Source organism: Budorcas taxicolor, chromosome 16, assembly GCF_023091745.1.
Source record: "Budorcas taxicolor isolate Tak-1 chromosome 16, Takin1.1, whole genome shotgun sequence".
In the NCBI taxonomy this organism is placed as follows: domain Eukaryota; kingdom Metazoa; phylum Chordata; class Mammalia; order Artiodactyla; family Bovidae; genus Budorcas; species Budorcas taxicolor.
In genome coordinates this window covers 47,503,948-47,526,746 of record NC_068925.1, presented here as the reverse complement: position 1 = coordinate 47,526,746, position 22,799 = coordinate 47,503,948, and the positions used below count along the sequence as shown (strand labels likewise).

At 46.2% G+C, this 22,799-nt stretch overlaps 1 protein-coding gene across 1 annotated transcript in view; it reads left to right on the top strand.

Moving 5' to 3' along the window:
• The first annotated feature begins 19,905 nt into the window (after positions 1-19,905).
• CAMTA1 (calmodulin binding transcription activator 1) overlaps positions 19,906-22,799 on the top strand; it is a 967,024-nt gene continuing 964,130 nt past the window's right edge. The window contains exon 1 of the mRNA XM_052653621.1: positions 19,906-20,023. Within this exon, the coding sequence (XP_052509581.1) occupies positions 19,979-20,023 (45 nt within the window). The 5' untranslated portion in view covers positions 19,906-19,978. The remainder of the gene's footprint in view (positions 20,024-22,799) is intronic.

Genomic DNA, 22,799 nt, shown 5'->3' with positions numbered 1-22,799 from the left:
CTTCAGTATACATATGTCCTCTGCATCTTGAACCTCCCCCAACTCCCCACCCCATCCTACCACTGGGAGGTCGTCACAGAGCACCTCACCAGTGCTCTTTTAAGAAGCACCAAAGTTTGAATGTTAGTGTGACCACAATCCCTGTAAGTTACGGGTTGAACTGTGTTCCCCCCAGGTTTGTTTCTTGAAACCCTAACCTCAGGTACCTCAGAATGTGACTATAAATTTGGAGATGGGGCCCTGAAAGTAGATGATGATATTAAAGTGTGGTTTTAGGGTGCGCCTTGATCCAGTATAACAGGTGTCCTCATAAAGAGAGAAAATCTGGACATGCAGAGAGACACCATGAACACTTGGGTGCAGAGGAAAGACCCTTCAAGGACACAGAGAGAGGATGGCCTTCTACAAACCCAGGGGAAAGGTCTTCAGAGAAACCGAACCTGCTGAGAGACCTTGATTTGATCTTGGACTCTTGCCTCCAGAACTGTGAGAAAATACATTCTTGCTGTTCATGCCACCCTAGTACATGGTACTTTGTTGTGGTGGCTCAAGTTGATGAATACAGCATCCATCCAAGGGCTATCTTTAATTTTTCTCTCTGTGAATTTCCTGCCCTACAATTGGTTCCTTTGGATAGGGCTGGGCTGAATGTTCACTCATTCATTCAGTATTTACTGCACAGTGTCCTGTGTATGGTCCAATCTAGGTGCCAGGCACATAGCACTGTGGCGAAGTCCTTGTTATCCTGAACCTATCATCTGATACCCCACATCCAAAATGAGCTGTCCTCTACTGTCCTCCTTGAGAGAAACACTGCAAACATTTACCAGGGGAAAAGGGGGAAAGTGAAAGTGTTAGTCGCTCAGTCCTGTCCAACACTTTGTGACCCCATGGATGGTAGCCCACCAGGCTCCTCTGTGCCTGGGATTTCCCAGGCAAGAATACTGGAGTGGGTTGCCATTTTCTCTTCCAGGGGCTTTTCCCGACCTAGGAATCAAATCCAGGTCTCCTGCATTGCAGGCGTGTTCTTTACCAGCTGAGCCACTAGGGAAGCCCCCCTGTTATCCTGAACCTACCATCTGATACCCCACATCCAAAGTGACTCGTTCTTCACTGTCTTCCCTGAGTGAGACACTGCAAACATTTACCAGGAAAAAAAGGGAAAGAAAGTAAATTAAATGATCCAAATCAGCAGTTCCAAATGTTTGTTTCTGTGTTTTTGCTTTTATATGTAAGCTTTGCTTATGGGTTGCCTTGCTGACATGGACATGCAAGAAAAAGTAATGGAGGTGGATTATAATTACGCTTCTCCTCATTATGGAAGTGGTTCAAAGCGCCCGGCACAGCCAATTTGAGCCCGGCGGCTCTGACAGCGCTCAGAGCTATTGATTTCTTTGCCTGTGTTTGTGTGTTTCCAGCGACCACCCAGGCTCAGCGAAGAGTCTGGATGCTACAGGGGCTGTTGAGGTTCGGTTCCTCCTCTTGGCAGGGAAGATGAGGGGTAAGACGGAATGACCAGCATGTGGATTGGCTTCTCTCTCCATCAGCAGCCCTGCCTGCTTCCCCTCCTCTTTGTGCTGCTGGGTGCCAGAAAGAGCTAGAGAATCTGGCTATGGTTCATCTGCTTCCCCAACTTTGCCCTCAAAATGTGCTCTCTGGACTTTTTCAGGTGAGCCTGAGTGGCTCATGGCAGGTACCTGGCATTAATGTGCCTTTCACGCTTCTTAATTCCCTCCAGAACCTTCACGATCATCACAGACATGGGCAGAGTATTCTTCCCAGAGCAAGGCATCTATCATGATGGTACCCGGCTTCCAATGGAGGAATCACTGCCATTGCCAGTGGGAAGAGGGAGCCAACAGGTATTTTTAAAGAGGCTCTATCCACCGGAGAAGGGAAAAGAAAATATCCCCTTTGAGCATTTAGTCACACACATCAAAGGAAACAACAGTTTCAATCTTCATTTGCATCGTACAGGCATTAGATGTGGTCCAGTTACACTGAGCTTCGCTTGAAAAGGCAGGAGTGCCAGTAGTTTTCAAGCCTTGACGGAGACAGAGAGAAAATGCAGCCAGGCAAATAATATATCACCCTGCCAAGGCATTTTCCATTTTTAAAAGGACAGAACAATTTTACATTATTTCTGGAGCCTCTTTGCAGCAAATATCCCTTGACATTTGTTTCAGCACCCTGGCCAGCCGGCCTAAAAGCACCGGCTGGTCCCAGCCTACTGCCCCTGTGTGCTGGGGACCACATTCTGCCTTTGGATCTTAAGGCACCAGACGTAAGAAGGACAAGTGGGCACTTTTTTTTTTTTTTGAGTGGAGACAGACTGGAGGCTGGCTCTGCAGAAGGGGCCAATTAAGACACCACCCTAGTGGAAAGAACACGGTGTTTCAGGTCACTTGAAGATGCCCAGTGGAAAATCAACACTCAGGGCTTCTAGCCACAGTGGTGAAAATACAAGGAGGGTTTGGGATTTTTCAGTGAACTCCCTAGAAGGCCCAAGGGGATTCAGAGAAAAAAACAATGAAGTGTGCCTGTGTTCCCAGGATGGTGCGGCCTCTTGGGAAAGCAGAAAACGGCCACTAGTTCTGGAATAATTAGCACAAATGACTTCTAGTTAGGGTGACAAATGAACACATTTTCCCAGATCTGGAGAATCAAGATCAGCCTATTTGGTTAAAATGTCCCAGACTGTCCTTTCTCAGGTGGTCTCACGTCAACACCTGGACAAGCGTGAGGTCTTCCTTTAGAGGGCAAACCCTGGTTTTATTGTTTCTAATCCCTAGCCCTGGCTGGCCTGAACAACCTCAGGATGCAAAATGATTAATTCCAACCTGTCCTAGAAAAACGTTAGTCAGCTGGCAAAAGGAAATAGCCTAACAGGAAGGCAAAAAAGAGCAAATTGACTTTATCTGGGAGTGATTATGTTTGACAAGATGAAAAAGAAAGAAATCTTTTGTCACTGAAGAAAATTGTACTTTAAGAAATCTTTGCATAAGTCTTAAGTTTCTGCTTTGCGTGAGTGCTAACTCGCTTGACGTGTCCAATTCTTTGTGACTCGGCTCCTCTGTTCATGGGATTCTCTAGGCAAGAATACTGGAGAGGTTTGCCATGCCCTCCTCCCGGGGATCTTCCAGACCCAGGGATCGAAACCATGTCTCTTATATCCCCTGAGTTGGCAAGCTTGTTCTTTACCACTAGTGCCATCTGTGAAGCCCAGGGCTCTGCTTTACCCAGTTCGAATTAAAATGGAAATAATCCTAACCCCCTTCCCCTCCAAATAAAGAGCAGGAAAACAAAACTGAATTTCCCCACATTGACTACAGCAGAATTTTGGAAATCAGATCAGGAGTTCCAGATCTACTCCAGAATAGCACTTTCATTAACTAGCAAATATTCTCTTTCAAGAGACCTATTTTTGAGTTGCTATTTACTACTAAGATTTTCATTTTCCCTTAAGTATTGTCACACACACAGTCTGATTCTTCATGAGCGGGACTGTGAGGTACTTGGATCTCTCCTCCAATGAAAATGAAGAGCCAATTTTCCTTCTGAAAGGGGAAAAGATCAGGACTGTTAAAATTATTCTTCTGATTTCACATTTATCTCGTACTCATGGCATCCGTCTGCTAAGAATTTGAAAGAATGAGTCGTAGGCAGGAAAACAGTTTTGACTCAATCTAGGATTTTAATTTTGCTGCTTTTTCCCCTTCACTAATTAAAAATAAAACGAACCTTCTTTTAAAAAATTTCTGAACTCTTTTTATATTTTCAGCATCTTTCTCTGCAATATTCACAAGGCTAACTCCCTTACCTCTTTTGAGTCTTGGTCCAAATGTCAATTTCTTTGTGCTTTAAAGGTTTTTTTTCAATGTGGATCATTTTTACAGTCTTTACTGAGTTGTTACAATATGTTTCTGTTTCTGTTTTGTTTTTTTTTTTTTGGTCACCTGGCACGTGGGATCTTAGCTCCCCACCCAGGGATCAAACTCCCTTGTGCTGAAAGGCAAAGTCTTAACCACTGGAGATCCAACCAATCCATTCTGAAGGAGATAAGCCCTGGGATTTCTTTGGAAGGAATGATGCTAAAGCTGAAACTCCAGTACTTTGGTGACTTCATGCGAAGAGTTGACTCATTGGAAAAGACTCTGATGCTGGGAGGGATTGGGGGCAGGAGGAGAAGGGGACGACAGAGGATGAGATGGCTGGATGGCATCACGGACTTGATGGACGTGAGTCTGAGTGAACTCCGGGAGTTGGTGATGGACAGGGAGGCCTGGCGTGCTGTGATTCATGGGGTCGCAAAGAGTCAGACACAACTGAGCGACTGAACGAACTAACTAACTAATGAGGGAAGTCCTCAAATATCAATTTCTTAATGATCTACACTGATCAAAAAATTATTTCCAAACATGGGTACTCCTGATCCCCTTCAAACTGCTCCACTTTCTATTTTTTTCCATACCATTGACAACCTTCTCCCGTATTACAGAATTTCTTTGTTATGTTTATTGTCTCCTGCTAGAAGAAAAGTACCAAGAGACCAGGAATCTGGGTTTTGTTCAGTGATGTACTCTAATTTTGCAGAATGGTGTGTGTCCTTTAGTAGATGTTCAATAAATGCCAAATGATGCAGCCACTATGGAAAACAGTATGGAGGTTCCTCAGAAACTAAAAACAGAGTTGCCACATGATTCAGCAACCCCACTCCCAGGCATATATCTGGACAAAATCATAATTCAAAGAGAAACATGCACCCCTATGTTCAGAGCAGTACTATTTACAATAGCCAAGACATGGAAACCACCTAAATGTCTATTGATAGATGAGTGGATAAAGAAGATGTGGTGTGTATGTACAACAGAATACTAATCCATTCATAAAGAAGAATGAAATAATGTCATTTGCAGCAACATGGATGGACCTAAAGAGGACCACGCTAACTGAAATAAGTCAGAAAGAGAAAGATCAACATCATATTATGTTATTTATATGTAGAATCTAAAATATGACACAAATGAACATCTACAAAACAGAAACATACCTACTGATATAGAGAATAGACGAGAGTTGCCAAGGGGCAGGTGTGGTGAGGGAGGAATGGGATGAGAGTTTGGGATCAGCAGATGCAAACTATTATATATAGAATAGAGGAACAGCAAGGTCCTACTGTGTAACACAGGGAACTGTATTCAACATTCAGTGATAAACCGTAATGGGAAAGAATATGAAAAAGAATGTATATATATATATATATGTATAAGTGAATCACTTTGCTGTACAGCAGAAATTAACACAACATCGTAAATCAACTACACTTCAATAAAATAAATTTTAAAAATGCCGAATGACGATGTCAGGAAAAATTTGCCTGTGATTTGGAAATGAGCAAGAGCATTCTTTCAGCCAAGGGTTGGGCATTGCCCAGTGGACCCTCTGGGGAGGAGTTGATTCTTCAGGAGTGAGCATCTTTCTCCTGCCTTTCTATGCACTCAGCACAAGTAGAAAATTGGGAGTATTGCAAATGATTCTTGCTTGTGAATGTAAGTGATTCTTGTTCTGTAGAAAAGATAACCCCAATTATGACACTTTTTCTTTCTGGTTGCACTAAGTGTTCTTTGCTTTGCCCAGGCTTTCTCTAGCGGTGGTGAGTGGAGACTACTCTCTAGCTGTGGAGCTTCTCATTGCAGTGGTTTCTCTTGTTGCGGAACACAGGCTCTCGGTACCTGGGCTTCAGTAGCGGTGGCACACAGGCTTACTCGCTCCCCAGCATGTGGGATCTTCCTGGACCAAGGATCAAACCCATGTCCCCTGCATTGGCAGGCATGTTCTTATCCACTGGGCCCCCAAGGAAGTCCCACATGACACTATTGCCCTATAGGAGATGAACGAATTTTGCATCTTTTAGCAAGCATTCTTCCTTGTCTATACTTATATCTTTTTTCTTCAAATTTTCTTTTGGACTGGTTTCAACACCTTCCTTGTTCCCTCACTAATTAAATAAAAATTTCAATACATATGCACTATATTTTTATGAGAGTCATGATTCTAAAAAGTTTTTGAAAGTTGTGACTGAGTAAAGAGTGAATTACACTCTCCTCTCCCCCAGGAAGCCTTCTCATGTCCCATAGTTAGAAACCATTGAATGCTGGTTACTTCCCAATTTCTATCCGTAGCCACACCTCTCTGTGCCTCACATGCATATACCTACTTGCCTTCTTGATGTGTCCACCTGAGTATCTGATAGACATTTCAGAATGAATAAGTCCTAAATGGAAGTCTTATCCTTAACTTGCTCTGCCCCTGACTTTAAATGACAACACCATTTACTCAGTTGCTCAGGCAAAATTCTTAAGAGTCAAATCTTGGCCCAGAGCATTTCTTTCTTATATACTTCACATCTAATTCATCAGCAAAACTTGGGCGATATTTCTACCAATACGTATTCCAAATCCACATATCTCCAAGACTTCCACTTTGATCTAAGACCTGAGGCTGATTTTTTAAGTTCTTTTTGGAATGTAGGCATGCCCACTGATTTCCGTATTGTCTGTGGTTGCTAATTTTTTAGAAAAACGTATTCATTTTTTAATTTTTGGCTGCGCTGGGTCTTTGCCGTTGAGCAGACTTTTCTCTAGTTGAGGGATCAGGGACTGCTCTCTAGTTGCAGCTCCTTATTGTGGTGGCTTCTCTTATTGCAGAGCATGGGCTTTAGAGTGCTTGGGCTTCCGTAATTATGGCATGTGGGCTCATTAGTTTCAGCTCCAGGGCTCTTGAGCACAGGCTCAATAGTTGTGGCAGACCGGTTTTGTTGCTCTTAGGCATGTGGGATCTTCCCAGACCAGGGATTGAACCTGTGTCTCGAATCTATCCACTGAGACACCAGGGAAGCCCTGTCCATTGTTGCTTTTGCCCCTTCTATGACAGTTGTGACAGTTGAGTAGTTGTGACAGAGACCACAGGGTATGCAAAGCTTAAATATTTGCTATCTGTTCCTTTGCCACCCCTTGGTATGCTGGACTGATTAATGGTCCCAAAGATATGAGGTCATAATCCTTGGAACTTGTCACTTTCACCTCATTTGGAAAAAGGATCTTTGTAGATGTGACCAAGTTAAGGAACTTGAGATGAGGGAGATTATCCAGGATTGTCTCAGTGGTCTCTAAATGCTGCCACAAGTGTCCTTATAAGAGAGACGCAGAGGAATATTTGAAACACATACACGGGAAAGGGCCATGTAAAGATGGGACAGAGAGAGATCTGAAGGCCTGGCCTCAGAGATAGGCATGGTGACCACAAGCCAAGGATGCTGACAGCCGGTGGAAGGTAGAAGAGGCCTGGAACGGAGATTCCCTGGAGCCTCTGGAGAGAGTACAGCCCTGCCGGCACCTTGATCTGGGCTCAATGAAACTGTTTTCGGACTTTAAGCCTCCAGAACAGTAAGAGAGTAAACTTAGCTTGTTTTAAGCCGCTAAGGTAATTAGTTACAGCAGCCACAGGAAAGGGAAAGTGCCTTAAACCCTGTCAAGTCTTGATGATTGCAGGAGTCTCCCAGTCAGTCTCTCTGGTATCTCACTTGCTCCCTTGCAGCCTGTTCTCCACATCATGGCAGATGGATCCTTTTATGACACCACTGAGGTTACACTCCCAGCTCACTGTCCTCCACCAGCTTTCTAGAACCTCCAGAATCAAACCCAGAGATTTCACCATGGAACTCATAGTCCTGTGTGATAAAGCTTTAGCTTCCTCTTTGGATTCCGGTCCCAGAGCTCTTTGCGAATGGTGTATCCCAGTTCCTACTGCACACCGAGTGTGCCCCTGCCCCAGGACTTTTGCACTTGCTGTTTCCTCTGTCCAGAATGTTCCTCTGCCTGCTGTAACTGCCTGGTTCCCTCCAGCTTCCTTCAGGTCTGAGACCTCGCTTATCTAAGGCAGCACCTTCCTTCTTCCTCCCTCTCACCTTACTTTATTTTTCTTCTAGCATTTTTCTTCTCTAACCTGTGATGATACATATACTTGTTTATCGTGTCCACTTCCATATCAGCTCCATGAGGCCAGGATTTTTGTCTGTTTTGTTCACTGTTGTATCCCCAGCACCTTGAACCAGGGTCTGGTACATCAGAGGCACCCAATAAATACTGCTTGGCTGAATGTACCTGACAAACAATTTAAACAATATAAAATGAAGAGTGAGATTTCTATTTTTTTTTTTGTCTTATCCTGAAAGTTAACTACAGGCAATAGACTTCTTGCTATTCTTCTAGAAACTTTTTTTCTGTATATACAAGAATATCTATATAGACAATGAACATTGTATCTGTACACACACAAGAATCCTATGTACTACGCTCTGTGCCTTCCTTCTTATCAGTGACACATTTAAGCTGAAGAACCTTCCATAGCAGGACATATTGATTTACCCTGACCTTTGGGCTTCCCCAGTGGCTCAGCTGGTAAAGAATCCACCTGCAGAGCGGGAGACCTGAGTTTGATCCCTGCGTTGGGAAGATCCCCTGGAGAATGGAATGACTACCCACTCCAATATTATGGCCTGGAGATTTCTATGGACTACAGTCCATGGGGTTGAAAAGAGTCGGACATGACGGAGAGACTTTCACTTTCACTTTAAATGACTGTGTAATATGCCACAGCTTAAGACACAAAGAAAATTACTGGGTTGGCCAAAAAATTCATTCAAGTTTTTCTATAACATGTTACATTACTCACTTCATTTGAAAAATGGAATAGATAATGACAACGAAATGCCTCTGAGTCTACACTTCTTTTTCTTCAAATTTTCTTTGGTAGATAGCATTGGTATGATTCTTCTCCAGCCTGGCTTCTTAGCGACCATCAAAGACAATAGTTCTGATGGAACAGCAGCTTTTTCCTTCAGGTGTTTTGACAGATCATTTTGCTTTCGACAACTAAACAAAGTTTCCCTGGGAGATGGAGAGTCAACATAAATGACGTTGGAAAGTGTTGAGGCAAATAAGTGAGAAAACAGACAAAACAGAGCCCTCCACATGGTCTCACCAGGCTTCAGTGGTGGCTGGGTGGGGAAACCTTGAGAAACCTTACCATCCCCATCAGCCTCCTGTAAGCACCCCGAATAAACAAGACAATGCATGTGAAAACCGGGCCTTGCTGTGCAGACACTAAAATCCCCTCTCTCCAGTCACACTGCTGCCCTAAGTCCTTGTTCGGTAGGGATTTTGAGGGGCTCCACAGATATCTTTCTGGGTTCCAGGAAGCAGAGGTGGCATCCTGGTCTCGTAAATCTGTTGACTTTGGAAGTCATGACGCGCCCATCTGAATCAGCCAAGCCCCATTTCTTTAATCTTTTTCCTCTTTAGAAAAAAAAAAAAAGGCATTTCTTTGGTCCTGAGTTTGGATTGAATGAAAGAAACTATCTGGTTGTCATACCAGAAGGCTCAAGAGGGAGAGGAAAGGCTTTAGTTCAGAAAAAGCTGGGTTGACTCTTTAAGTAGGGTATGGAAGTGAGATGCATTCAGTCAAAGGCATTGAGCTATAACTCCAAGGAGGGCAGCTAGACAGCAGGTGCACTCAGGCATGTTTTATGCAATAGCTGGGTGATAGGGAGAGATTTTATGATTACAGCTATTGTTTAAACAACATCTCTTTTTTAATTGAAGGATAGTTGATTTACAATGTTGTGTCAATTTCTGAGGCACAGGAAAGTGATTCAGTTATATTAAATCCATATACAGACATTATTTTTTAAAATATTATTTTCCACTGTGGTTTGTTGTTTAGTTGCTCAGTTGTGTCGATTCTTTGCGGCCCCATTTACTGCAGCATGCCAGGCTTCCCTGTCCATTGTGGTTTATCACAGGATATTGAAATAGTACCCTGTGCTATACCATAGGACCTTGTTGTCTATCCATCCTATATATAACATTTTGCATCTGCTAATTGCAAACTTCCACTCCATCTTTCCCCCACCCTCCTGTCTGTCCCCCTTGGCAACTACAAGTCTATTCTCCAGGCCTGTGAGTCTGTTTCTGTTTTGCAGATAAATCCTTTTGTGTCACATTTTAGACTCAACATATAAATCATATCATATGATATTTGTCTTTCTCTTTCTGACTTATTTCACTTAGTATGATCATCTCCAGGTCCATCCTTGTTGCTGCAAATGGCATTACTTCACTCTTTTTTATGACTGAGTAGTATTTCATTAAACAACATCTCTTGAAACCCCTCTTGTGATGGATACATTTCTTGGTTTTGATACTAAAAGGAAAACAAACCAACAGAAGTGATGTGGTTGGTCCTTAGACCTACTGTCCATTCTTACTACACGTAGGTAATATTGAACAAGGGAAATCACATATTCATTTCAAAATTTCAACAGATTCCTGGTCCACAAATCAGAACTTTTATGTTCAAATCTCTTTTCAAATGACCTGAAATTCAGGCCTACTAAGCCCAGATAGCTCCTTATATTGCAGGTATCTGACAAGTCTTTACTCTTGTATGCTAATGGTAGATATTCTGGGATAGCAATAGCTGACAGATTTCCTGAACAGATGTGGGGAGGCTGCAAGATGAGGGTTTGCAGGACAGGGAAAACAAGGAATATCAGTGAAAGGTTACTTTTAAGCTCACAAGGGGATTTCCCTGTCGATCCAGTGGTTAAGAGTCTGCCCTGCTACTGTAGGGAGTGTCATTTTGATCCCTGGCTGGGGAATCCTGTGTGCTGTTCAGTGTGGCAGGAAAAAAAAAAAAAAAGCCCACAAGTTTTTATTATGTTTTATCTTGAAAAGGCAGTGGGACATCTCTGTAGTATTTCCTAAAATTGCATGCAAATCTACAATTACCTCCAAATTAAAAGAATTAATTAAAGGAAAGGCAAGGGGAGAAAGTTTTTGAAATTAGGACTTTAAAATGTTATTGCTTTTCACAATGCAGCCCCTTCAAATCTAAGGAAGGCATAGACAGAATAATTATTTCTTCCTCATCCTGTGGTGGTGAGTTGCCCTTAGAGGAGTCATTAAGCTCTCAGATGGGTTCAGTTCAGCCCTAGCTTTCCTCTTCCAACCCAGTAACATGGAGCTTCAGTAACTGGAGTTGAAGGAAGCAAGTCCAAGCACTTCTACTGTTTTATTTTTTTAACTTTTTATTTTGTACTGAAGTATAGTTCTCAAGGAGATCAGCCCTGGGATTTCTTTGGAAGGAATGATGCTGAAGCTGAAACTCCAGTACTTCGGCCACCTCATGCAAAGAGTTGACTCATTGGAAAAACCTCTGATGCTGCGAGGGATTGGGGGCAGGAGGAGAAGGGGACGACAGAGGATGAGATGGCTGGATGGCATCACGGACTCGATGGACGTGAGTCTGAGTGAGCTGCGGGAGTTGGTGATGGACAGGGAGGCCTGGCGTGCTGTGATTCATGGGGTCGCAACGAGTTGGACACGACTGAGCGACTGAACTGAACTGAACTGATAGTTATTGTTCAGTCACTCCATCATGTCTGACTCTTTGAGATCCCGTGGACTGCAGCACACCAGGCTTCCCTGTCCTTCACTGTTTCCCTGAGTTTGCTCAAACTCATGTCCATTGAGTCAGTGATGCCATCCAACTATCTCATCCTCTGCCACCCCCTTCTCCTGCCTTCAATCTTTCCCAGCATCAGGGTCTTTTCCAATGAGTTAGTTCTTGGCATCAGGTGGCTAAAGTATTGGAGCTTCAGCTTCAGCATCCATCCTTCCGATTAATATTCAGGACTGACTTCCTTTAGGATTGACCTCTGTGCTGTCCAAGGGACTCTCAAGAGTTTTCTCCAGCACCACAGTTCGAAAGAATCAATTCTCTGGCATTCAGCCTTTGTTATGGTCCAAGTCTTACATCTGTACAAGACTACTGGAAAAACAGTAGCTTTGACTATACGGTTCTTTGTCAGCAAAGTGATGTCTCTGCCTTTTGATACGCTGTCTAGGTTTGTCATAGCTTTTCTTCCAAGGAGCAAGTGGCTTCCAGTTTCATGGCTGGAGTCACTGCCCACCATGATTGCAGTATAGCTGATTAACAATGTTGTGATAGTTTCAGGTGGACAGCAAAGGGACTCAGTCATATGGATACTATATCCATTCTCCCTTAAACTCCCCTCCCATACAGGCTGCCACATAACATTGAGCAGAATTGCTCCAAGCACTGTTATTATTATCATCAGCAGTAATAATAAACAGTCACTTTTAAGTACTTCAGAATGCTGCCCAGGAAAGGACACTCTTTTACAAGTATTTTTGAGGTAGAGAAGTAACTTCTTAATATTCCCATTATTCATGTATGTCCATCTGGTACTGGACAGTAACATCCTTTCTGGGAAGAACATTAAGGCCCAAATGGGCAAGGATTCAGACGGTGGGGTATCCAGAGTGTCTTCTGACTCCTCTCCTTTCTAACTGGGTTCTTAAAAAAATTTTTTTTTAATTATTAAAAAAAAATTTTGGTTGCACTAGGTCTTTCCTGCTGCTCATGAGCTTTCTCTAGTTGGGGAAGTTGGGGTTACTCTCTAGCTGCTGGTGCACAGGTGTCTCATTGTGGTGGTTTCTCTTGTGGAGCCTGGGCTCTAGGCACGCAGGTTCAGAAGTTGTGTTACGTGGGCTCAGCTGTTGCAGCTCTTGGACTCTAGAGCACAGGCTCAGTAGTCGTGCCACATGGGCTTCGTTGCCTCAAGGCAGGTGGGATCTTCCTGAATCGGGGATCGAACCCATATCTTCCACACTGGCATCAGTTCAGTTCAGTTCAGTCACTCAGTTGTGTCGACTCATTGCGACCCCATGAATCACAGCACGCCAGGCCTCCCTGTTCATCACGATCTCCCAGAGTTCACTCAGACTCATGTCCATCGAGTCCGTGATGCCGTCCAGCCATCTCGTCCTTGGTTGTCCCCTTCTCCTCCTGCCCTCAATCCCTCCCATCATCAGAGTCTTTTCCAATTAGTCAACTCTTCGCATGACGTGGCCAAAGTACTGGAGTTTCAGCTTTAGCATCATTCCTTCCAAAGAAATCCCAGGGCTGATCTCCTTCAGAATGGACTGGTTGGATCTCCTTGCAGTCCAAGGGACTCTCAAGAGTCTTCTCCAACACCACAGTTCAAAAGCATCAATTCTTCGGTGCTCAGCCTTCCTCACAGTCCAACTCTCATATCCATACATCACCACTGGAAAAACCATAGCCTCCACTAGACGGACCTTAGTCGGCAAACTAATGTCTCTGCTTTTGAATATGCTATCTAGGTTGGTCATAACTTTCCTGCCAAGGAGTAAATGTCTTTTAATTTCATGGCTGCAGTCACCATCTGCAGTGATTCTGGAGCCCAAAAAAATAAAGTCTGACACTGTTTCCACTGTTTCCCCATCTATTTCTCATGAAGTGATGGGACCAGATGCCATGATCTTTGTTTTCTGAATGTTGAGCTTTAGGCCAACTTTTTCACTCTCCTCTTTCACTTTCATCAAGAGACTTTTTAGCTCCTCTTCACTTTCTGCCATAAGGGTGGTGTCATCTGCATATCTGATGTTATTGATATTTCTCCCAGCAATCTTGATTCCAGCTTGTGTTTCTTCCAGTCCAGCGTTTCTCATGATGTACTCTGCATAGAAGTTAAATAAGCAGGGTGACAATATACAGCCTTGATGTACTCCTTTTCCTATTTGGAACCAGTCTGTTGTTCCATGTCCAGTTCTAACTGTTGCTTCCTGACCTGCATACAGATTTCTGAAGAGGCAGGTCAGGTGGTCTGGTATTCCCATCTCTTTCAGAATTGTCCACAGTTTATTGTGATCCACACAGTCAAAGGCTTTGGCATAGTCAAGAAAGCAGAAATAGATGTTTTTCTGGAACTCTCTTGCTTTTTCCATGATCCAGCGGATGTTGGCAATTTGATCTCTGGTTCCTCTGCTTTTTCTGAAACCAGCTTGAACATCAGGGAGTTCACGGTTCACATATTGCTGAAGCCTGGCTTGGAGAGTTTTGAGCATTACTTTACTAGCATGTGAGATGAGGGCAATTGTGCGGTAGTTTGAACATTCTTTGGCACTGCCTTTCTTTGGGATTGGAATGAAAAGTGACCTTTTCCAGTCCTGTGGCCACTGCTGAGTTTTCCAAATTTGCTGGCATATTGAGTGCAGCACTTTCACAGCATCATCTTTCAGGATTTGAAACAGCTCCACTGGAATTCCATCACCTCCACTAGCTTTGTTCATAGTGATGCTTTCTAAGGCCCACTTGACTTCACATTCCAAGATGTCTGGTTCTAGATTAGTGATCACATCATCATGATTATCCGGGTTGTGAAGATCTGTTTTGTACAGTTCTTCCATGTATTCTTGCCACCTCTCCTTAATATCTTCTGCTTCTGTTAGGTCCATACCATTTCTGTCCTTTATCGAGCCCATCTTTGCATGAAATGTTCCCTTGATATCTCTAATTTTCTTGAAGAAATCTCTAGTCTTTCCCATTTTGTTGTTTTCTTCTATTTCTTTGCATTGATCGCTGAAGAAGGCTTTCTTATCTCTTCTTGCTATTCTTTGGAACTCTGCATTTAGATGCCTATATCTTTCCTTTTCTCCTTTGCTTTTCGCCTCTCTTCTCTTCACAGCTATTTGTAAGGCCTCCCCAGACAGCCATTTTGCTTTTTTGCATTTCTTTTCCATGGGGATGGTCTTGATCCCTGTCTCCTGTACAATGTCACGAACCTCATTCCATAGTTCATCAGGCACTCTATCTATCAGATCTAGGCCCTTAAATCTATTTCTCACTTCCACTGTATAATCCTAAGGGATTTGATTTAGGTCATACCTAAATGGTCTAGCAGTTTTCCCTACTTTCTTCCATTTCAGTCTGAATTTGGCAATAAGGAGTTAATGATCTGAGCCACAGTCAGCTCCTGGTCTTGTTTTTGGTGACTGTATAGAGCTTTTCCATCTTTGGCTGCAAAGAATATAATCAATCTGATTTCGGTGTTGACCATCTGGTGATGTCCATGTGTAGAGTCTTCTCTTGTGTTGTTGGAAGAGGGTGTTTGCTATGACCAGTGCATTTTCTTGGCAAAACTCTGTTAGTCTTTGCCCTGCTTCATTCCTTATTCCAAGGCCAAATTTGCCTGTTACTCCAGGTGTTTCTTGACTTCCTACTTTTGCATTCTAGTCCTCTATAATGAAAAGGACATCTTTTTTGGGTGTTAGTTCTGAAAGATCTTGTAGGTCTTCATAGAACCGTTCAACTTCAGCTTCTTCAGCATTACTGGTTGGGGCATAGACTTGGATTTCAGTGATATTGAATGGTTTGCCTTGGAGACGAACAGAGATCATTCTGTCGTTTTTGAGATTGCATCCAAGTACTGCATTTCAGACTCTTTTGTTGACCATGATGGCTACTCCATTTCTTCTGAGGGATTCTTGCCCGCAGTAGTAGATACATGGTCATCTGAGTTAAATTCACCCATTTCAATCCATTTTAGTTCGCTGATTCCTAGAATGTCGATGTTCACCCTTGCCATCTCTTGTTTGACCACTTCCAATTTGCCTTGATTCATGGACCTGACTGGAGTCTTAATCACTGAAGTACCAGGAAGCCCTTCTAACTGAGCTTTTTTTTTTTTTCTTTTTAGCAACACAGGTCACTTTCCCTACTGAAAATACCCATCTCTTGGTTACCCTTCCAGGCAAAGACAAACACCAGCTGTTATGGACTGAATGCCTGTGGCCCTCCCCACCTCCCCGCCAAATCCATGTGCTGAAATTCTACCTTCCACGTGACAGTATGAAGAAATGGGGCCTTTGTGGGGTGATTAGGATTAGATGAAACCATGATGGGGGGGTGCCATGATTGGGTTAGTGGCCTTTTAAGTCATGAGAGAGTTCACTTCCTCTTTCTACCATGTGAGGCGCTCCCTGACTTTCAACTTCCAGCCTTCAGAACCAAGGGAAGTAAATTTCTGTTGCTATAAGCCATCCAGTCTTTGAAGCTTTGTTATAGCAGCTGGAATGGTCTAGGAGACCAGTCCAACCAGTCCCCTGCCAAAACATCTCATTCTCCAGTCTAGAGGCTTTCAAATTCGTTGGTCTCAGGATACCTTTCCACTCTTAAAAATAATTGAGGACTCTGAAGAGCTTTTTTTTGGTAAATATTCATTTACTTGGTTGCATCAGATCTTATTTTCAGCACGTGGGATCTTCTTTGGGTCATTCGGGATCTTCCGTTGTGGCATGCAGGGTCCATAAAGGTGGCTCACTGACTTAGTTACCCGGTGGCATGTGGGGTCCTAGTTGCCCCCACCAGGAACTGAACCTACATCCTGTGCGTGGCAGAGTGTATTCTTAACCACCGGACTACCAGGGAAGTCCTGAGGTTTTGTTTTGTGATTTACCTGTAGTGTATGTGCTGTATAGACATACGAAATATTTTATTAGTTCATTAAAAATAGAAACCTATTACACATTCAGTTCAGTTCACTCAGTCATATCCGACTCTTTGACACCTCAGACTGCAGCACGCCAGGATTCCCTGTCCATCACCAACTCCTGGAGCTTGCTCAAACTCATTTCCGTCGAGTCAGTGATGCCATCCAACCATCTCATCCTCTGTCATCTCCTTCTCCTCCTGCCTTCAGTCTTACCCAGCATCAGGGTCTTTTCAAATGAGTCAGTTCTTTGTATCAGGTGGCCAAAGTATTGGAGTTTCAGCTTCAGCACAGTCCTTCCATGAATATTCAGGACTGATTTCCTTTAGGATTGGCTGGTTTGATCTCCTTGCTATTCAAGGGACTCTCAACAGTCTTCTCCAACACCGCAGTTCAAAAGCATTAATTCTTTGGTGCTCAGCTTTCTTTATGGTCCAGCTCTTACATCCATACATGACTACTGGAAAAGCCATAGTTTTGACTAGACGGACCTTTGTCAGCAAAGTAATGTCTCTGCTTTTTAATATGCTATCTAGGTTTGTCATGGAGAAGGCAATGGCACCCCACTCCAGTACTCTTGCCTGGAAAATCCCATGGAGGGGGAAGCCTGGTGGGCTGCAGTCCATGGGGTCGCTAAGAGTCGGACACGACTGAGTGACTTCACTTTGACTTTTCACTTTCATGCATTGGAGAAGGAAATGGCAACCCACTCCAGTATTCTTGCCTGGAGAATCCCAGGGACGGCAGAGCCTGGTGGGCTGCCGTCTATGGGGTCGCACAGAGTCGGACACGACTGAAGCGACTTAGCAGCAGGTTTGTCGTAGCTTTTCTTCCAAGGAGCAAGCATCTTTGAACTTTATGACTGCAGTCACCATTACACGTTAACATCCATCATATTTTTTATTACTACATTTTCTTCACATCCTCAGCATCTAACAGTGTCTAGTCTCTAGTGAACATTTGAATTATTTTAAATTTAAATATATATATATTTATAGTTCTTAAATTAAAAAACTTTTTTTAGGCCACACCATGAAGCAAGTGGGATCTAGTTCCCTGACCAGGAATGGAACTGGCACCCCCTGCATTGAAAGTATGGAGTCTTAACCACTGGACTGCCAAGGAAGTCTAGATTTAAATATATATCTTAATTATAAAAGACTACAGTTATACAGAAAATAGAGATAATAAGAAAAACCACTCACAATCTCCTAAATGTCATTTTTTAGGTGTTTATCAAGTCTTTTTTCAAAATGCAGTTTTTTCTACTTAGAATCACATCACATGTAACAGAATGCCATTTTTCAGAAAACTATCTCTCCCCCTCCCCCGCCCACCAGCAACTAGCAATGAGTAAATTTTCCTTTCTGTTTCTAATGTGACTACCATGATGTTCTCTTGTATAGATACAACATGATTTACTTATTAAACACCCAACATTAGCACATTTTTCTTGTTGTAATAAATACCGTGATCCTGTGAAGAATACCTTCACACATATAGTTTTTTTGGCATTTAGTGTTATTTCCTTAGAATAGGTTCCCAGAAGTAAGATTACTGGGTCAAAAGATGCAGACTTTTTTATGGCTTTTAATACATACTGTAAAATTGGTTTTCAAAAGGGTTACATTAATTTTCAACGCCACCGGCACTTTTAAGAATATGCTTCACCACACAAATCGTCAACACAGGTGCTATTAAGAATGCTAATCGAGAAAATATTGTGCCCTCGTTGTTAAAATTTTGCATTTTTTGACCCTCATGAAATGAAAGTTTGTTGAAGAATTAGTCTCTAAAGCAAAAGTTTTTTGGGGGGAACATTTTTATTTCCGGGAAACAAGAAATTTTCACTTGAGAAGACAAGAAAAAGAACACATGTTGTTACAACTAGAGCAAAATTCACTCTGACAGTCAACTTGGTGCCAAAATACTCAAACGAGGACCTTGCGCTGCTTCTGCTAGTTGTCACCCACGGGTAGAAAAGGACAAAACAAAATGTAGAGGATTGAAAGGTTCTCACTGCAAACCATACAAGATCCACATAGAGGGGTTGGAGCTTTGCTTTTCTTTCAACTTTTCTTCCTTTTTTTTTTTTTTAAACTTGGAGCTTTCAGCCCTCTCCTTTGTTTCCGGTACTACCTGCCCACGTGCACAATTCCTGAATTTATCTGCGACGGGGCATTATCATCTTTGCCATTTCCTCTGGCTTTAGGCTCCCCTGTGCAGTGTGTGTTGGTTTCCTAGGTGTGGACGGATTTGCATAGAAGCTGCAGCGGTATGTCTGTCCCTCCTCTCTCCCTCTCAGGATGGCCCCAACCCGCTTCTGGGTTCTCTCTCCGCGACTGAAACCTCGCTGGTCTCCTCGTCTTGCACTGGCCGTGAGTGCAGTGGACGCTGGAATATTCGCTCGGGAAAGCCACGAATGTGAGCTCAGGATGGCAGCAAACTTGGCTCGCCTCTCCCTCCGAGTAGGCTCGCCGAGGCTCAACGTTTCTCTAAGATTTTGCTCGGCGGCCTCATCCTGGGACAGGCATCTATGAGTCATCGGCTCTGCGGGTCACATGGCCAACGTGACCAAAATAAAGTTTCAGTATTTTAAGCCGCTAGAAAAGGGGACAACGGAGCACACCGGGGGCGGGCGACGGCGGGCACAGCTTGGCCGGGCACCCGCGCGAGGGGCCGCGGCGGCGCGGGCCGAGGGGGCGGGGCGTCGGCGGGGGGGGGGGGGGAGGGGAAAGGGCGGGGCCAGGCGGAGACGCGACCCAGCCCTCACGGCCCGCAGCGACGCCCGGACTCTCGGGCCGGCCGGCTCCCGAGCGCTACAACCGGCGGAAGCCAACCCCGAGCCCCAACGGCTCCCGCTGCCCCCCGGAAGCGGGAGGCTGAGGGATCCCGGAGATCCCGCTGCATTCTCCACTGCCACCGGGACCCCACGCGCCGGCAGCGGCTTCCCCAGGAACGTCCTTCAGCCCCGGGAGCACGCGGGAAAAGCCCCAGCGCGCCAATGAGCGAGCGCCTTCCTCATGACGGTCACGCTCGGGGGCGGGGCTTCCCTTCGCCGCTCCCGAGTTCCGGGAACCCCCTTTGATTGGTCTGGACGGCCTGGGAAACACTGTAGGAAGGCCCAATCAAAATGCCACGTCTCAGCCTCGAGGAAATATTCCGTGTCGGCCCCTTTCTGATTGGGCAGTTGTTTCGAGCTCTGGCCACTGGAAAGCTTTGTTTAGGTCTGGAAGGCGGGCTTTCCTGGGAGTGGGTGGGGAGGGGGCGTTGAGTCTTGACCAATCCTTTCATTCCGTTGGGTGGTGACCAGCCAATGGGCCGGATGGGTAGGACGCTCCTCCCGGAGAGTAGTGAGACCCCTGGTGCGGGGCGATTGGTGGTGGGAGCGATGAATGGCAGCCGCGCGGCCCAACGGGTGCAGTGCGTGGGCCGCGGGGCGGGGCCAGGGCGGGTGCGCGGCGGCGGCGGGGTGGCTGGGCCGGCGGCGGCGGCGGTACGAGGCGCGCGCTCGGGGTCCCGGTCGCGAGGAGGAGGAGGATGTGGCGCGCGGAGGGGAAATGGCTGCCGAAAACAAGCCGGAAGGTAAGAGCCGGAGCGTGAGGGGTTGGGGGCGGCGCGGCGGGCAGCGGGACCCGGCCCCGCCGGACATCCCGGGCATCGGCGGCGCCGGGCGGGAGCGCGGGGGCGCGGCGGTGGCGGCGGCGGCGGCGGCGGCGGCGGCGGGCGGGCGCCCCGGGCCGGGGAGGGGGCGGCGGGTGGGGGGGGCGGAGCGCGGCCGGGTCCTGAGGTGACTCGCGGGGCGGCGGAGCGCGGCGCCGCACACCCCCACCCGGGGGCGGGCTGGGGCCGGAGGGGCGGGGGGCCGGCGGGCGGGGGCCGGGCCCAGCGAGGAGGAGGAGCCGCGGAGGGAGGGCCGGCGCCTCCCCCACCCGGACCGGGCATCCCCGCCGCTCCCGGGCCCGGCGCGGCCCCCGCCCCCCGCGCCGGTGGGGGCCGCGGGGCGGAAAGTTTATCCTCCTCTGGCCCCCTCCGGCCCCGCGCCCCGCTGCCCCGGGCCGGTTCCCGTCGGGGCACGGCCGGCGCTCAGCCTCGCCGCCTCTGGTTCTCGGCGGCGGGGCCGGGCGGACTCTGTCCAGCCTCACCCTGGAGCCCCGTGGGCGCCTCCCAGAGCCGGCGGGGTCCCCGCGCTTCTCCCCACCAGGGGGACCCTCTCCTGCTGAGCGTCCCCGGGCAGAAGGGCCTGGTGTGACCCCTCCCCCTTCCCTTCCGGGGAGGGGGCCTGCGCAGCACCCCCGCCCCTAGCAGTCGCTCCCATCCCACTCTTGCCCTTGCGCCCCTCGCAGCCTGGAGGGTGGGGTCTCCGATGCTACGGCGAGTGAGGCTTTCCATACTCCCTTGCCCTTTACCTTCTGTGACCCTGATCCTCCTCTGGCAGAGGGGTCCGCCTCATCCTCATCTTCTGTGGAATCTTTGGGGCCTCTGCACACCATCTGTTGACCCTTTTGCCAGGACAAGAGGACTCGGGCTCCCCTTGTTCTTCTCCCTCTCCCAGTGGGTCATAGGGGCCTGGGCAGCTCTGAAGTCATTTCTAAATAGGAAAGCAGACACTTCTTACAGAGAAGGCATCCTCTCCGCACACTTTCCTGGGTTTGGGTGAGCTCATTTCCTGAATACCCTTTGAGTTGCCCTCTGTCTCTCTTTTGGGAAGAACTAGACATCCCAGGGCTCCTTTCCCACTTTCTCTGTCTCCCCTGTCGTGTTCCTCTCCTTGGAGTTCTTCCTCTGGGTGAGGGTTGTTGCCCCATCAGATGTAGGGCAGGGCTTCCATTGTGCCTGGTACTCCAGTGAGAAGGGGTCCCAGCAGTGAGCCTGTGTCTGAGGGAAACGGGTCTGCTCTGGCTTCCAGTTTACTCTTGCTCTTAGGTGGGGGAAGCATTCATCTATTGACACTGCCCCCCCCACCCCCCAGCCTCCCCCAGAAAGAGGCTCCTGTGTCCTTGGCTTTGGGTGTTCATTACTGTCTTCTGTGCACTGAGAACCAGACTTGGTACATCTTTCATTCAAGAGACTTTGAACCTTCCCTGGAAATAAACTTCCCATTTCTTTTTTAAGAGAACTCATATCCTCCTTATGGCTTCTGTTTGCCAGTCAGCCATATTTAGTGAGCCTGTTACCTTGACTTTTTCTAATTTTCTTAAATTGTATTCATTTTGGCTGGGTAAAAAGAAGCCATATGCCTTTCCATCCAGAAAAGGGAGTGGAGACACCCATGTCGCCCACATGCCATTCGGGAAGAGGTTGCTAGTGTGCTCCTTGTTGTACTAGAACCTTCCTTGGGTCCTGGTGTTGTCTCTTATGGGATCCAAACATTTCTTTCGAGCTTACAGTTTTGAGGGAAGGGGAAATTGAGAGGCTTTCTATTTTTTTGTGGCTTTGGTTCTTTTTTGGCAAAAAAAAAAAGGATACTATGCATTTGTTTACACACATACAGGCAAATATTTATAGGTGAAATTACATCCATTACATCTATACAGGAAGTTGAAAGGGTTAGATGACTATCTCTGCATCTTGGGTGTATGTGGAGACTTTAACGTGTAAGGACATAGATGTGCATCACGATTGTTGGGAACTCTTCAGCTTAGAAGAATCCGAAGACTCATTGATAATGGCCACTTCTTGTCGCTCTTCCTCTGTCATTTGTACTGGACAGAATAAGCAGAATGACATCCTGAATGTTCACCAGGTCCCTGAATAGGCAAAGTGTAGAGGGCTCGCCCCTGCCTGCCGTGACTTAGGCATTCTGAATTTAAGTGATCATTCCTGCTTGATCCTTCACAGGGTGAAAAGTTCTCATCTCTACTTCTTTACTGCGGTGTAGGAGAGAGAGATTTCCTGTATTTTTGGGCAAAGGATAGGAGCGGGTGAGAAGAACATGTGTTTCTGTGACAGAACTAGGAATGAATAGCCATAAATATGTCACTTTTATTTTGGCTACTTAAATAATTGAGAGAGGTTGTGCATGCTAGGAAAAGGTACCTTTGGGAGGGCCTGTGACACTTTGTTAGAGGGTGGGAGGGATGATCCTCCAGGTTTTCTGTGAGCCGCACAGTTTGTGTATTTGGCTGGTTCCCCTTGGCTCAGGGTCCCTCCCTTCTGTAGCTCTAGTGGTTGCTTCTGCCTCATTCATCAGCTGAGTCTTACTTCGGGACAGGCTGAGTATGGAGCCTCATCACCACCATCCCCCTGCCCCAGCTCTGTCAAGATTCTGCACTGGGGGTCCTTGAAGAGATCTTCTAGTGAGGAGCCCTTCCACCTGGGTTACTGAGTCTGGAGGCAGTTACCTGGACGATGGCTCAGC